The following is a 15,646-nucleotide window of genomic DNA, read 5'->3' as shown; positions in this document are numbered from 1 at the left end:
TTAATTCTCGTAGTTAATTCTAGTTAATAATTAGTTAATCAATTCTACGTGTTATTGTCTTGACATTGAGAAGTAATCATACATTGGTGAGTGAGTGCTAATTAAGTGTAATTAGTCTGAGTCTCTGTGGAAACGAACTACAAAGTATTCTATATTACTTGTGAACGCGTATACTTGCGTGTATTATTAGCGCGTGTTTTCCTCCCTAACACCTAGACCTAAGAACAGGTCAATTATGGGCACAAAGTGGGTCTTCAGAAACAAGACTGATTCCGATGGAACAGTCATCAGAAACAAGGCAAGGTTGGTGGCTAAAGGATATTCCTAACAGGAAGGTATTGACTATGATGAGACATTTGCTCTTGTTGCTAGGTTGGAAGCAATCATAATCTTCTTGGCATATGTTGCTCACAAGAAGTTCAAGGTCTTCCAGATAAATGTCAAGAGTGCATTTCTCAATGGAGAACTTGAAGAAGAAGTGTATGTTGAACAACCACCAGGATTTTTGGATCCTAAATATCCTGACTATGTTTATGTTAGGTCACACAACACTATAGAAGGGGGTTGAATACAGTGTTAATACAATCAAATCGATTTAACACAAGTATGTAACAAAGATCAAATATATTAAATAAACCCTGTTATAATAAGAACTGTTGTTCTCTCTCAGTGATGAACAAATATCACTAAGAGTTGCTAGGTTACAATATATAATCTTTTCGATAATGATAACACATATAGTATAAACCCTAAGTCTGTGTTTATATAGTGCACAGTTACAAGATAACTTCTAATTGATATGGAGTATAATTCTGTCTCCTAAAATATATTAATCAGATATCTTCTACAAGTCTTCCAGTCTTCTAACTCTTTCCATGCATATCTTCTTTTATTTAGTCTCGATCTTCTACTGTAAATCAGCTTCCTTCCTTATATGAAAGTCTTCCCACACTTAAGTTCTGATATGACCTTAAGTTCTGACTTCCAGTAAGTCCTGATTTCAGTAAGTCCTAATATGTCTTGTTTGTTAAGATATGAAAACTAAACATGAATCATATTAGACATGACATCAAATATATCTAACAATCTCCCCAACTTGTAAATTATGCAAAATATACAAGTTAATAGATTTGATGATGTCAAAAACATTTAAGTACAAATGCAAATAAGAGTTTAACTAGATAACTAACTACAACTTACAGTTCTTGTAGCTTTTACCAATCTCACTGAGTCAATCTGAATCCATAATGATTCTTGACAAAGCTTGATATCAACTTTTCTTCTTTAATTCTCAGGACTTGAGAGAGTGTAGTCTTGACATGCTTCATCTCTTCATCTTGACTTCCAATCTGGTAGATTGCAGTCCTTAAAGCAGAGATATGGTTTCTTTCTAAACCATCATTCAGTCTTATTACCCTAGGATGAGAAGAATCTTCATTGTAGCATAGACATTTCTCATTCAGTAACACTTCAAGCTTAGCAGAATCCTTCTTCATTGGAATCTCACTTCCATCATCTTCAAGAATATTAGGAATGAATTCTGTAACTCTTGAACTAGAAATTCTTGCTTTATCTCTGATGGTCTTCAATATGAACTTTGACCATCTCCTGGTAATATCAGACTTTACCTCTAAAAGGTATTGAAAGAATTGAAGTTCTTTCAGTGATTTGTTTAACACATCTGATTCTGACATTTGATATGTCCTTCCATTTTTAAGAAATAGAATCAGATTTTCCTTGACATTGTGCTTGTCATGAGCATCCAGTACCACTTGAACAGAGATAACCTTATCAAGGTGTTTCCGTGTAAAATCTTCAAGAGGTTGGTCAGTTAAAAGAAATGGATCTCTAGTCAGCACTTCAACTCCTATTTTAATCTTAGCTTCATCAGAACCTAGTCCAGCTCTGTCTCTTGCTTCTCTGGCTTTCAATCCAACAGTCATGAAATCAGATAACAATTGGCTTTTCTTTGGATCCGATGGTTTGACATTTTTCCACATAAGTTTCTTTTTGTCAGCTACTTTCATCTTGTCTAAATCAACTTGAGCACTGTCATAGGTTGATGTCTTGATGACTTTATCAGAACTTGTTGTTTCTGGTGTAGATTGCACTTTTTCACTCTGAACAACTTGAGCCTTGTCAGAGGTTGTCTTTGATTCTTCAGAAATCTTCTTTATTTTCAGAGTTTGAACATCTTTATCTTCATCAAGAATGTCATCAGTAACTTGAACCATTTTGCACACTTTATTTATCGAAATTTGAGGAATTTTCATCTCCACTGGCTTGATTGGTTCATCAACTTTTCCTTTCCCTTTGTCTTTGGGATCAATCTCAGATTGTGATCTTGTTTTGGGCTTTGATGCCTCACTATGTGACTTCTCTTTGATCACAATGTCTTTTTCCTTAGGCCTTGGAGGTTTCTTTGCAACAGAAGCTTTTAGCTTTAGATTTTTCTTTTCAGCTTTAAATCTAGCTTCTTCCTCCTCGAGATTTTCTAAATCCATTCCTGGATTATGCTTCAAAAATAATCTTCTAGCAATTTCCTCATCAAGTGTCTGAATCTTGGGATCCTTGTAGTAGACTGTAGTCTGCTTCCCCTTTAACTTCAGAGTTTGCATGAACTTTTGAGAATCTTAACTTTCACCTTGTATCAGAACATCAGGCTTTATCATTAAACTTTGCTCATCAGAACTTGAATATCAGATTTTGAGTTTCAGTACTTGCTATCAGATTTTGAGTTTGAGCAGCTTCAGAACTTGTCTTCTTTTGAGTAGAAGATTTGCTTGCATCAGTAATTAGTTTCCTTGAAGAAACCTTGCCGCTCTGCCCTTTACTTTGAACTTGACCTCTACCCTTGTTAGGGTTTCTCTGGTCATCAGCTTCATCATCTTTCTTTTTCAGTATTTGATCATTAGAGCATTTGGACTTAACTATCTTCTTCCCCTTTTTGGCATGATCTGATAGTAGGAGTGAGAGAAGAAGTTCCACTGAAGATTAGATTTCATCCAATTGAGCCTGTTAAGAAGCTTGATTAGCCAGAACCTTAGAGATTTGGGCATGTTGTGAGCTTTCTCAATTGCTTCTACTTTCTCAGAAATAGGTCTGATAAACCTCTTTTTGTCAAGCTTGGTCTCCATATCTAGATTTTCAGTTTTTTCAAGAAGCTTATCAACCTTTTCTTGAGTTTATGAGTATAGACCTTGAAGGTTCTTGGTAGATAGAGCAGTGATCTTGAGTTGTGTCTTGATATCAGAATGTATCACAAGCTCATCAGCTTTAGCAATGTGCTCTGTCAGAACTTTAGAGCTTGGAATGAAATCAGAATCATTCCACTTCTTGGTCCACTCTACTCCTCTATGAGTTTCATCCCAAGGTACAGGAGCATCATGTTCAACAAATTTCTTGACCAATGCTTCCTTTTCAAGTACAGGAGCTGGAGTATATACTGAGACACTATCTCCAGAGCTTGATGAAGACTCATTATCTTCTGATAATACAACAGTGTGTGAGGCTATAGGAGTTTCTGATTTATCTTCATCTAAATTATGATCTTCAGGTTCTTGATCCAGAATTGGTGTAGATGGTATCTCAACATCAACATTTAAGATTGGAGAATTATCAGTAGATGGATGAGCTATTGTAGGAGCTTCCAAATACAGAATAGTAGGAGTGTGCAGCCTATTGATGTCAATTTCAGGACTTAATCCGGAATCTTCAACTATAACATCTTCATGAAGAGGAGAAACAGAAGGTGTAACCACTGTATCCTGAACAGTGTCTTTGTCTTTAGCTGGAGGTGGAAGAGATTCAATGATAATTGGCTCTTTTGAGATCAGAGATTCCTGATCTCCTTCCTCAGCTTCTTTAGTAACTTCTGATGGAGGCTTAGCCAAATGCCTCTTAGCCCTCATTTTCTTCAATCTCCTTGCAAATGAAGGAGTTGCTTTATCATCAGAGCTTACAGTTCTCTTTCTTTTTAAGGTATCAGAACCTTCAGCAGCAGTTGCTTTCTGAGAATCCACAGTTTCAGCTTTAACTGTCACAGGTTCTGATGCATGAACCTGTGCTTCCTCCTCATTATCATACTCATCCCTTAGAAGCATCCTTCTTCTCTTTATTGGAGATTTAGGAACAGATTGAGCCCTTTTTTTCCTGGAAGATGAAGGTCGGATGGTATGTTCTGATGGTTGAGGTTGAGATGATTGTGTTGGTTTGAAATATGTTGGTTGAGGTTGAGAAGTTTGAGGTGTTTGTGTAGTGGTGGTAGGTGTTGATGGAGGTTGGGTTGGTTGGACATCAGTATATATGGAGGTGTAGGTGTTTGGGTCAGAGTTTACCAAAAACTATTTGACAGATGTAGGAATTTGGAGGGGTCTCAAAACAGTTTTCTTATTATCAGTAGATAATAAGTCAGTAAATGCTCTCTTAGCAAGTTTAAAAGGTGAAATTAACTCACTTGCAAGTTGTGGTGCATCAGAGCAACAAAAATTGTATAATAGCTGACAGAATCTAGTAAAATAGACTGTATTTCTATCTTCTGTCTTCCTATCACCAATAAAACCTAGTACAACACTAGCATAATCAAAATGAGATTGAGTAATTAAAGCATACCCAATTTGCTGACTTAGGATAGGAATTGCATCAAAATTTGAACACTTATTTGCAAAAGTCCTGGTGATGCAGTCAAAGCAGAAACTCCATTCCCTCCTTATGTTCTGTCTCTTCAACTATCCCAGCTTGCCAGAGTTTTCTCATAGCCCAGATTGTCCATTAGCTGTTGAAGAACTGGCTCTTCAACTGTTGAATATGTGCAGTTTTCTGGTAGATGGAGTGCTTATCGAACTGTGGCCAAAGTCACCACATGGGCATCCTCCCATGTTGTAAATACAATACTTGGAGACCCATTGACACCACCATCATCATAAACTCCTGACCTCCAGAACTCCAGCACTTGAGTCCCTGAGATTGTGTCTGGTTGGGTCAGTGCATAACCTATCTCAGAGTTAGCGAGAAAGTCCTGAACGAAATGAAGATCTGATGGGGCTTCACTCTTGCTAAGAATAGCCAAGTAATTGTTGGGGAAAAACTTAGCTCTATTGAAAACTATGTCTTTTGGTGCCATTTCTGTAAGAAATAAGTGAGAAAATATAGTGTGCACAAGGTGTTTGATAAAAGTCCTGTATGAAAAAGCTTCAGAGAATATTAGAGAGAGAGAATAAGAAAGATTAAGAATAGAAAAGTAGGTAAAAGATTAGAAAATCTTTGAACTCCCATATATATACTCTATCCACTCAACAGTCCTTTTTAGAAGTAAAACAGACACTTGTACACCTGTCAGCCAGTAAGTAGTTAAAGCAGAGTTAGTGGGCACGAGAAATAAGCAATAATTAACGTGCACATGCAGTTTTTCAAGACAAACACGTTTACCACTAACCTAAATGATTATGACTATTTTTATCTCACCTAATTATATTCTAATTAAATATGACCGTTACAGTATTTACCACAAATAAGTCAAGTAAAAGATAATGCCACGTAAGCATCAGAGTTTCCATCAGGATTTAAGACTATTATCAGATTTTAAAAGTCATCAGAACATGGTTTCTGTACTCAAAAAGTGAATATTTGTATCTGTGATTCTTCATACAAATACTGACTTGTTTCTTCAGAGTTTAATCATTAGAACTTTCATCAGAACTTGTCCTCAGAATTTATGCATAGTTAACTATTTATCTGAAACAACTTGATCACCACAATAATTTTCATCATTCATATGGAGTGAGAATGTGTGTATTCGCAAAATATCAGATAAAGATTAAAGTCTGATATACTTCAGTACATCTTAGAAATAAGGCTTAACTAGGAAAAATGCTTAAAATCTGTTATTAATAATGAAGTCTACTATAGGATAAATTTGTGCATGAGTCCACCTCAACTGTTTGTGCTCATTTTATGCATCTTTTAGAATTCTTTTTCACAGTGGCTTCTCAGTGTAAATGAGTCACAACTGCTATCAGAATTTATGCTATTATCAGAGTATTTTTCCAATAATCAGAGAATGTGAAAAGTCACCAAGAAAAATTTATTTGCTTTTCTAATGCATATAACTTGATACCAGCAATACACTTGGGTCTTCCCTTCCACATATTTACTCTAGATCTCAAAGGAGTACCTGACTTTAATTTTCTTTTCTTTTCTTTAGATAAGTGAGGCTTATCAGCATTTAATTTATCCTTAAGATTTACTGACATCTGAATTTGACAGATAAGAAGCAAGAATCTAGTTTGTGACTTAGTAATAAGATACATATAGTAAATTTGACTAAGCTCAGAATCGGAATTTGCTTGTGTTAATGAGTTTCCACATAAATAACTAATTCAGACATGGGATTTCTAGTATGTTAAAGACTACTAGGTCAACATCTAACACAGTTATCCTCATTGGATTGAATAGTCACAGAATATTCAAATCACTATCAGAGTATATAGATCCATATCAGATAACAATCAACATTTAATGTATTCAAATTTAAGTATAGATTACATGAAGATAAGATAATCTGTAAACACTGATCATAAAGTCTGATGCATAATAACAAAAAATTATGCAGATTTAGAGAAAGAACCTGAAACCATTCCAAGTTCATTTACCAGTCTTGTAAAAGTAGCTTTACATAGTGGTTTTATGAAGATATCTGCTAGTTGTTGATCTGTTGGAACAAAATACAATTCCACTGTACCTTCCATCACATGTTCCCTTATGAAATGATACCTAATGTTAATGTGCTTTGTCATTGAGTGTTGAACTGGATTACCCGTCATAGCAATAACACTTTGATTATCACATTAAATAGGTAATTTTAGAAAATTCTAACCCATAATCCAGTAACTGATTCTTCATCCAAATAATCTGTGCACAACAGCTTCCTACAGCAATATATTCTGTTTTTGCAGTTGATGTGGAAATTGATTTCTATTTCTTGATAAACCAAGAAACCAATATGCCTCCAAGAAATTGACAATTTCCACTTGTGCTTTTCCTGTCTATTTTGCATCCTGCAAAATCTGCATCTGAGTAACCTATTAGCTTAAAATCTGAATCTCTAGGATACCACAATCCTAGATCAACTATACCCTTGAGGTACTTGAAAATTCTTTTCGCAGCTATTAGATGATGTTTTCTTGGATCAGCCTGAAATCTTGCACAAAGACATGTATCATACATGATATCAGGTCTACTAGCAGTTAAATAGAGTAAAAAGCCAATCATACCTCTGTAGTTAGTAATATCTACTGATGAACCAGTATCTTTATCTGACTTGGTTGTAGTGGCCATGAGAGTGGATGCAGTTTAACAGTCTTGCATTTCAAATTTCTTCAGTAAATTTCTAGTGTATTTGGATTGATTGATAAAAGTACCTTCTTCATTTTGCTTGATTTGAAGTCCCAGAAAATAGCTAAGTTCTCCCATCATACTCATTTGATATCTTGACTGCATTAGCTTTGCAAACCTTTCACACAGTTTGGCATTTGTAGAACCAAATATGATATCATCAACATATATCAGTACCAAAAGTAAGTCCTTTCCATGGTTGAGGTAGAACAATATTTTATCAATTGTGCCTCTATGAAATCCACTTTTCAGAAGGAATTGAGCTAAAGTCTCATACCATGCTTTAGGAGCTTGCTTAAGGCCATAAAGTGCTTTGTCAAGCCTGTAGACATGATTTGGAAATTTTGAATCTACAAAGCCTGGAGGTTGTTCAACATACACCTCTTCTTCCAATTATCCATTGAGAAAAATACTTTTCACATCCATTTGAAAGACTTTAAACTTTTTATGAGCAACAGAAGCCAAAAAGTTTCTTATGGCTTCCAATCTAGCAACTAGTGCAAATATTTTATCATAATCAATACCCTCTTGTTGAGAGTAGCCTTTAGCAACCATCCTTGCTTTGTTCCTTGTAATTATTCCATCACTGTCAGTTTTGTTTCTGAACACCCACTTTGTGCCAACAACAGATCTGTTCTTTGGTCTTGGCACTAGGGTCCAGACTTTATTTCTTTCAATTTCATTTAACTCTTCCGGCATTGCTTGCACCCAATCAACATCTTGAAGAGTTTCTTCCACTTTTTTTGGTTCAGTCTGAGATAGAAAAGAATGATAGAGACATTCATTTGATGTTGTAGTTCTAGTTTTGACACCTGCTTCAGGATCTCCAATTATTAAGTCAGGTGTATATGATTTGGTCCACTTCCTTGCAGATGGAAGTTGATTTCTAGAACTGGATCCTCCCCCATGATCCATGCTATCTCCATCAGCATTTTCTGATGCCCCCCTGTAGTTATGCTCTCTGAGACTTCAGAATTTGAGTTAGATCCTTCAGGATTTGAAGAATCAGAGTTTCCAGAATTATCAGAATTTGGCTCATCAGATGAATCCAGTGATAGGTTCCGATGCTTCTTGAGAGTCTTGAGTTGTGGTAGGATCTTCAGCTTGCTCCCTTTGGACAAGTGCATTTTCCTTTTGGAGTTGTTACCATAGTTTCAATGACATTAGAACTTAACCCGTCAGAATTTACAGGATCAGAGTTTAAGTCATCATAATTTAAATCTTCATTTTCAAATCTCAGTTGATCATGATCATTGAAATCTTCAAGTCCGGTAATCTTCTAATCAAAAGATATATTGATAGATTCCATGACAACCCTTATTCTTAAATTGTAGACTCTGAAGGCTTTTGTGGAAAGTGGATATCCAAGAAAAATTCCTTCATCAACTTTTAGATCAAATTTTGACAGCTGTTCACGATGAGTCTTAAGAATAAAACACTTACATCCAAATAAATGAAAGTATTTCATATTTGGCTTATTTTTCTTCACCATCTCATATGGTGTTTTTCTATGCTTGTTTATGAGTGTAGCGTTCTGTGTAAAACAAGCAGTCTGCACAGCTTCAACCCAAAAGTAGGTTGGTAGCTTTGCTTCATCAAGCATGATTCGTGCAGCTTCAATGAGAGTCATGCTCTTTATTTCTACAACTCCATTTTGTTGTGGAGTTCCAGGTGCAAAAAATTCCTGTTTGATTCCATGCTCTTTGCAGAACTCTTCCATGATTTAATTCTTGAACTTAGTGCCATTATCACTTCTTATAATTTTAACAGAATCTTTGACCAATTTATCCAGTTGTCTGACATGATCAGTTAGAGTAGATGCAGTTTCAATCTTCTTGTGTAAGAAATACACCCAAGTGTATCTTATGAACTCATCCACTATAACCATATCATATTTCTTCTTTGCAATAGACATGACATTGACTGGGCCAAATAGATCAACATACAGTAGGTGATAAGGCTCAAGAATTGAAGATTCGGTTTTGCTCTTGAAAGAAGATTTTCTTTGTTTTGCCTTTTGACATGAATCATAGAGGCCATCAGGAGCAAATACTGATTTTGGCAGTCCTCTCACAAGATCTTTCTTTACAAGCTCATTTATGTTGTTGAAATTTAAATGAGAGAGTCTTTTGTGCCAATTCTAGCTTTCTTCAATTGATGCTCTACTCAACAGACAAATTGCAGAACCATCAAAACTTGTTGAAAGTCTGGCTTCATAAATGTTACCATGCCTGTAATCTTTCAGAACCACTTTGCCTGTAGAATTGCTTACAACTTCACAGTATTCTTCAAAGAAATCCACATGATAACCTCTGTCACAGATTTGACTCACACTTAGCAGATTGTATTTAAGTCCTGGGACAAGAGCTACTGTTTCAATGATGACATTCCCAAGATTTATATTTCCATATCCCAAAGTTTTTCCCATATTGCCATCTCCATAAGAAACTCCTGGGCCAGCTTTCTCCACAAAGTCTGATAGCAGAGCTTTATTTCCAGCCATATGTCTTGAACATCCAATGTCCAACACTAGGATGTTTTCCCTGTTGCCCTGCAATCACAAAGACCACTAATGATTAGTTTTAAGGACCCATTCTTGTTTGGATCCTTTGGCCTTTTTAAGTTTGTTAGCATTTGCAGCGGATTTAATTTTAGAGTTTATGCGAACATTCTGTTTATCAGAGTTTATATCAAACTTTGCATCAGACTTTACACTAGAAGGAATAATACTAACTTTCTTTAAAGAAGGTTTTATTTGATAATAATCATAGTACAAACTATGATATTCCTTAAGAGTATAAATGGAATGTCATAAACTATCACAATGAAAATAAGGATTTTGTAGTTTAAACCTAACAGACTGACTCTTAACTCCTGATTTAGGAGGTAAATAGTTTATATCTTTATTTTTCCTGCAAAAAGAAGCAAGATAGTTAGAGTTTCCACAGTTATAACATTTCTTTCTAGGAACATTAGGAACAGGCATATAATTATTACTTTTGTTCATACTTTCCTTTCTATTCCTATTTTTCCTAGCTTCCCTTACCTTGTTGACATTTCTAATCTCTTCCATCTTATACTTAAGCTGCTTCTTTGTCATTAAGCCTATGTTGACTTCAGCTGGTTTATCCTGTTTTAATTTGTCAGAAGTTGACTTATCTTTGACTTCTGTCACAGACTCTTTCATCTTTTCAGAATCAGACTTTACAGTTTTTGCTACAAACTTAACATGATTTACCTTTGGCTTAGCAGTCTATTTAACAACAATTGGCTCAATTTGTTCAGTTCCTTTCTCACTTTTATCATCTCCATAACCTAAGCCCTTTTTCCAGTTTCCACTACTTAATAAATTCTGAGTTGTTCTGCCAGAGTTAGTCCAAGTTCTGATAATCTCTTTTTCCTTTTCTAAGTCAGCTTTTAGAGATTTATTCAATTTTAACAATTCATCTCTAATATATAAAGCATGATCTTTTTCTTTCTTAGTTTAATGAAGAAAAACTAACTCCTTTTCTAAATAATCATTTCTCTTTTTATAAGCGAGATTTTCAGATGTTAATCTTTCACATGTTAAAGTCTAATCTCTATAACTAATAAATATGGTTTTAAGATATTAGCTCAACTCAGTAATATCATCAGTATGGAAGGCATAAGTTGTTTGAGGTACCTTCAATTCAGCAGTTTCAGGACTGCTATCAGCATTTGCCATCAGGGCATAGTTCACCTTATGTTCAGAATCTGAAGTGTCTTTCCGGCTTTTCTTTGTGACAAGTGCCTTGCCTTTATCACTTTTTCCTTTCTTGCAGTCAGGAGATATGTGGCCTCTTTCAGCACAGTCGTAGCATTTGACATTTGAGTTGTCTCCTCTGTCAGACTTTCCTCCATTGCCTTCAGACTTTCTGAACCCTTTCTTATCAGAACTTCCACTTTTCCTGGAAAACTTCTTGCCTTTTTTGAATTTCCTGTAGGTTATCTTTGTGATACCCTTTACCATAAGAGCACACAATTTCATCATCTCTTCATCATCATCTATTTCAGGTAAACTTTCAGTTTCTGAATCATCATCATCAGAATATGATGACTCTGAATCAGACTTTATGATGAGAGCCTTTCCTTTGCCCCTTTTTGAGGCAACCATTTTAGGAGATTCCTCATCAGCCTTAAGAGCAACTTTCCTTGACTTTCTTCCATGCCTCTTGCTCCTTTGATCCATCTCAAGTACATAAGTCTTGAGCATACCATAAATTTCATCAAGAGTAGTTTCAGTAAGGTCATAGTTGTCTCTTATGGTAGTAGACTTCAAATCCCAATTTTCAGGAAAAGCTAAAAGGAATTTTAGATTTGAATCTTCAAGATCATATTTCTTGTCCACCAGTGACAGATCATTCAAGATTTTGACAAACCTGTCATATAAGTCATTTAAAGACTCATCAGCTTTTGAGTCAAATTACTCATACTCTTGAGTGAGTATAGTCCTCCTGTTCTTCTTGATTGCATCAGTTCCCTGGCATCTTGTCTCCAAAGCATCCCATATCTTCTTTGCAGTTTTATAATTAATTTCCCTGTTTGACATGACATTATCAATGGCACTATGCAGCAACTGCCTTACCCTTGCATCATTGGCAATAGATGAGATTTCTTCAGTTGTGTACTCACCTTTCTCCTTTGGTATGGTCTTTGCTGGTTGATCAGCAGCTACAACAGAGAGCTTGGTAGGCTTATGTGGTCCTTCATTAATTCTGTCAAGGTATTCTGGATTTGTAGCTTCCAAAAACATAGCCATCTTCACTTTCCATATGGAATACTCAGAAAGTCTAACTATGGGAACCCTAATAGTCTCATATCAACTGTGGGTTTGAGTCTTTTGAGTTTCTTCAGTTTTGGTGGGCTTGGTTGGAGTTTGTGCTTCTTCAGACATGATTGTTTAGATCTTTACTGTATGTGTGTTAACAGGAAAGCTCTGATACCAATTGTTAGGTAACACAACACTGTAGAAGGGGGTTGAATACAGTGTTTATACAATCAAATCGATTTAACATAAGTATCTAACAAAGATCAAGTATATTGAATAAACTCTGTTATAATAAGAACTGTTGTTCTCTCTCAGTGATGAACAAATATCACTAAGAGCTGCTAGGTTACAATGTTTAATCTTCTCGAAAATGATAACACATATAGTGTAAACCCTAAGTCTGTGTTTATATAGTAGACAGTTACAAGATAACTTCTAATTGATATGGAATATAATTCTGTCTCCTAAAATATATCAATCAGATATCTTCTACAAATCTTTCAGTCTTCTAACTCCATGCATATCTTCTTTTATTTTAGTCTCGATCTTCTACTGTAAATCAGCTTCCTTCCTTATATGAATGTCTTCCCCCGCTTAAGTTCTGATATGACCTTAAGTTCTGATATAAAGTTTTGACTTTCAGTAAGTCCTGATTTTAGTAAGTCCTGATATGTCCTGTTTGTTAAGATCTGAAAACTAAACATGAATCATATTAGACATGACATCTCAAATATATCTAATATTTATTCTAGACATAATACAATTAACATACCTAGACTTTACCACATATGAACATTCACATAACAACACCAATCATCAGATAATTCACCAAAAATCACATAAAATCACATAAAAATCATTTATTGATAAAAATAATTACACGTCATGTCCCGGATATTACATTCAGGACCTGTAACTTCCAAACACATGGCTATCCTAACCTTCCAGATTAGATATTCATGTATCTTTAGGATTGAAACCTTGATAGCTTCATACCTACTCATATTATTGCTAATATGTGGTGTGGCTGGGAGTGGTGGTAGTGGATCATGTTGTTGTTCTTTGTCTGTCATTAAAGATTATTTTACAGATCTTAAACTATTTGTATATCAATAACAAGCTATGATACCAATTGTTAGGTCCGTAATACAACTGTAGAGGGGGTGAATACAGTTTATGCAAATAAATCGATAACAGTTAACATAATCAACAGTTTTTTTATTAACAGATAAAAACTGATTACAAAAGTACTATCTCAAAGGATGAACAATTATTCTTGAGAGCTTCTAGGTTATATGAAAGATATAACAATTCGTAACACATATAATGTAAATCTAATTTATGCTTATATAGTGCACAGTTACACAATCAATAAGGAATCATATTCTATTACAATAAGAAAACCTAATACATATCCATGTATGATTGCTTCTGAAATAAAATCCTTCACCACCTTGAATTCTGCAATCATTTTCCTTCTCAAATATCTACTGAAGTGACTAAATCCTGATGACATCAAATGATGATTATCAAGTTCTGATAGAAAAGTACTGATGACGTCACCTTTAGTAAATACTGATATTAAGATCCTGATAATAAACTCTGATAATTTATATCCTAATATCATCAATTATATCTAACATTACTGATAATACTTGCGGAGATGCTCCGCATTCCAGGCTCATGGGATCAACTTATCTTGCATTTCATTAAGATGGTATGTTCCCTCCCAGAGTACTGGTTTTATCTTATAGGGGCCTTCCCAGTTTGCCCCAAAGACTACATACTCACTACTTTAGTATTTTACATGACCTAGCGCAAAACCAAATCTCCCACTTTAAAAGCCCGGGATCGAACTTTGTTATTGTAGTGTCGAGCTGTCTCTTGCTAATATGTTGTTATCATGATCTGAGCATTCTTTTGAGTTTCCTCGATCATTTCCAAGTAGAGTCTATGATTAAACCTCATTCGCCTCTAATTCATAATGGTCCCTTCGAAAATATCATGCTTCTACTTCTACTAGCACCATGGCCTCGCATCCATACACCAAAGAGAAAGGTGTTTCCCCAGTTGTAGTTCTTGGGGCCGTATTATAGGACCATAAGACTTGTGGGAGCTCATTTGGCCATGTCCCCTTCTCCTCCTCCAACTTTTCCTTCAAGGTATGCTTGATGATCGTATTAATAGCCTCAGTCTTCCTATTACTTTGAGGGTGACTAACTGCACTGAAACTCTTCTGAATACCCAAATGCTCACAAAATTCTCTCATCTCCTTGCTCTCAAATAGCTTTCCATTATTGGAGACCAGTTTGTGCGGGATGCCATATAGGCACATAATGGCTCTGTACACAAATTATTTAAGCTTTTTTATTATAATGATGTCTAGAGGCTTAGCTTCTACCCACTTCGTGAAGTAATCCACCGCAACCACTGCATACTTAACACCTTCTTTCGCTTGGGGCAGCTCTCTAATCAAGTCTATTCCCCACATAGGAAAGGGCCAGGGACTCATAAGAGATGTGAGGGGAGCCACAGGGCTGTTATAGTAATTAGCACACCGCTGGCACTTGTCACAAGCTCGAGAGAATTCAAAGGTATCATTCTTCATCGTTGGCCAATAGTAGCCTGACGGAGGATTTTTTGAGCTAGAGAACTACCCCACGAGTGATTTCCGTAAATGCCCTCGTGGACCTCCCTCAGGATATAGCGGCACTCGTCTTCATCTATGCACTTGAGGAGGGGCACGATGAACCCTCTTTTATATAGAATCATATCGTATATCACATAGTGAGCTACCTTGTACCGTATTCTCCTTGCCTCATTCTTCTTATCTGGAAGCGATCCTTCTTTTATGTAAGCCAAGATAGGGGTCATCCATGTTGGGCCAAGACTGCCTCTGATATTATTAATCTCGTGTTCGGGCACACTAGGCCACCTCTGTATATCAAGGGGAACGACCCCTAACAGAGTGGCCTCACGATGAGAGCCCAGTTTGTCCAGCTCATCCGCGCCTTCATTCTGTCCGCGTGGGATAAGCTCCATCCTTACTTATGGAACATGCCAATTATTTTTTGTGCATACTTTAGGTAAAGTTCTGTTCTCGGCCCTTTAGCTTGATACCCCCCATTTATCTGGTAGACCACGATCATGGAGTCACTAAACACGTTCAAATTCTCGACCTTCATTTCCAAGGCGAGATTGAGGCCATTGATTAGGGCTTCGTATTCAGCATCACTGTTGGTCGCATAAAAATCCAAATGGGTCGCATGTCTTATCTTGTGCCCCTCAGGGCTGATCAACTCAATTCTGGCTCCTGCCTCTTCCCGTTAGAGGCTACATCTACAAACATACTTACAATGGGGTGTTGTTCTGCTTCCCTTGTTCACTCGCCTCTGCCCCAGGTATGACAATGAGGGCCCCCTGGTCCACCTCATGGTGTGGGGGAAACTCTAGGAAAAAATTAGC

At 36.1% G+C, this 15,646-nt stretch overlaps 1 protein-coding gene across 1 annotated transcript; it reads right to left on the bottom strand.

Moving 5' to 3' along the window:
• Window positions 1-14,785: 14,785 nt before the first annotated feature.
• Window positions 14,786-15,223, bottom strand: LOC141714624 (uncharacterized). Its single transcript, XM_074518132.1, has one exon. The coding sequence runs from the start codon at window positions 15,221-15,223 to the stop codon at window positions 14,786-14,788; it is 438 nt and encodes a 145-aa protein (XP_074374233.1).
• Between the last annotated feature and the right edge of the window lie 423 nt (window positions 15,224-15,646).

This window comes from Apium graveolens, chromosome 3 (genome assembly GCF_009905375.1).
Source record: "Apium graveolens cultivar Ventura chromosome 3, ASM990537v1, whole genome shotgun sequence".
Taxonomy (NCBI): Eukaryota; Viridiplantae; Streptophyta; class Magnoliopsida; order Apiales; family Apiaceae; genus Apium; species Apium graveolens.
This window is presented reverse-complemented; position numbering and strand designations above follow the sequence as displayed.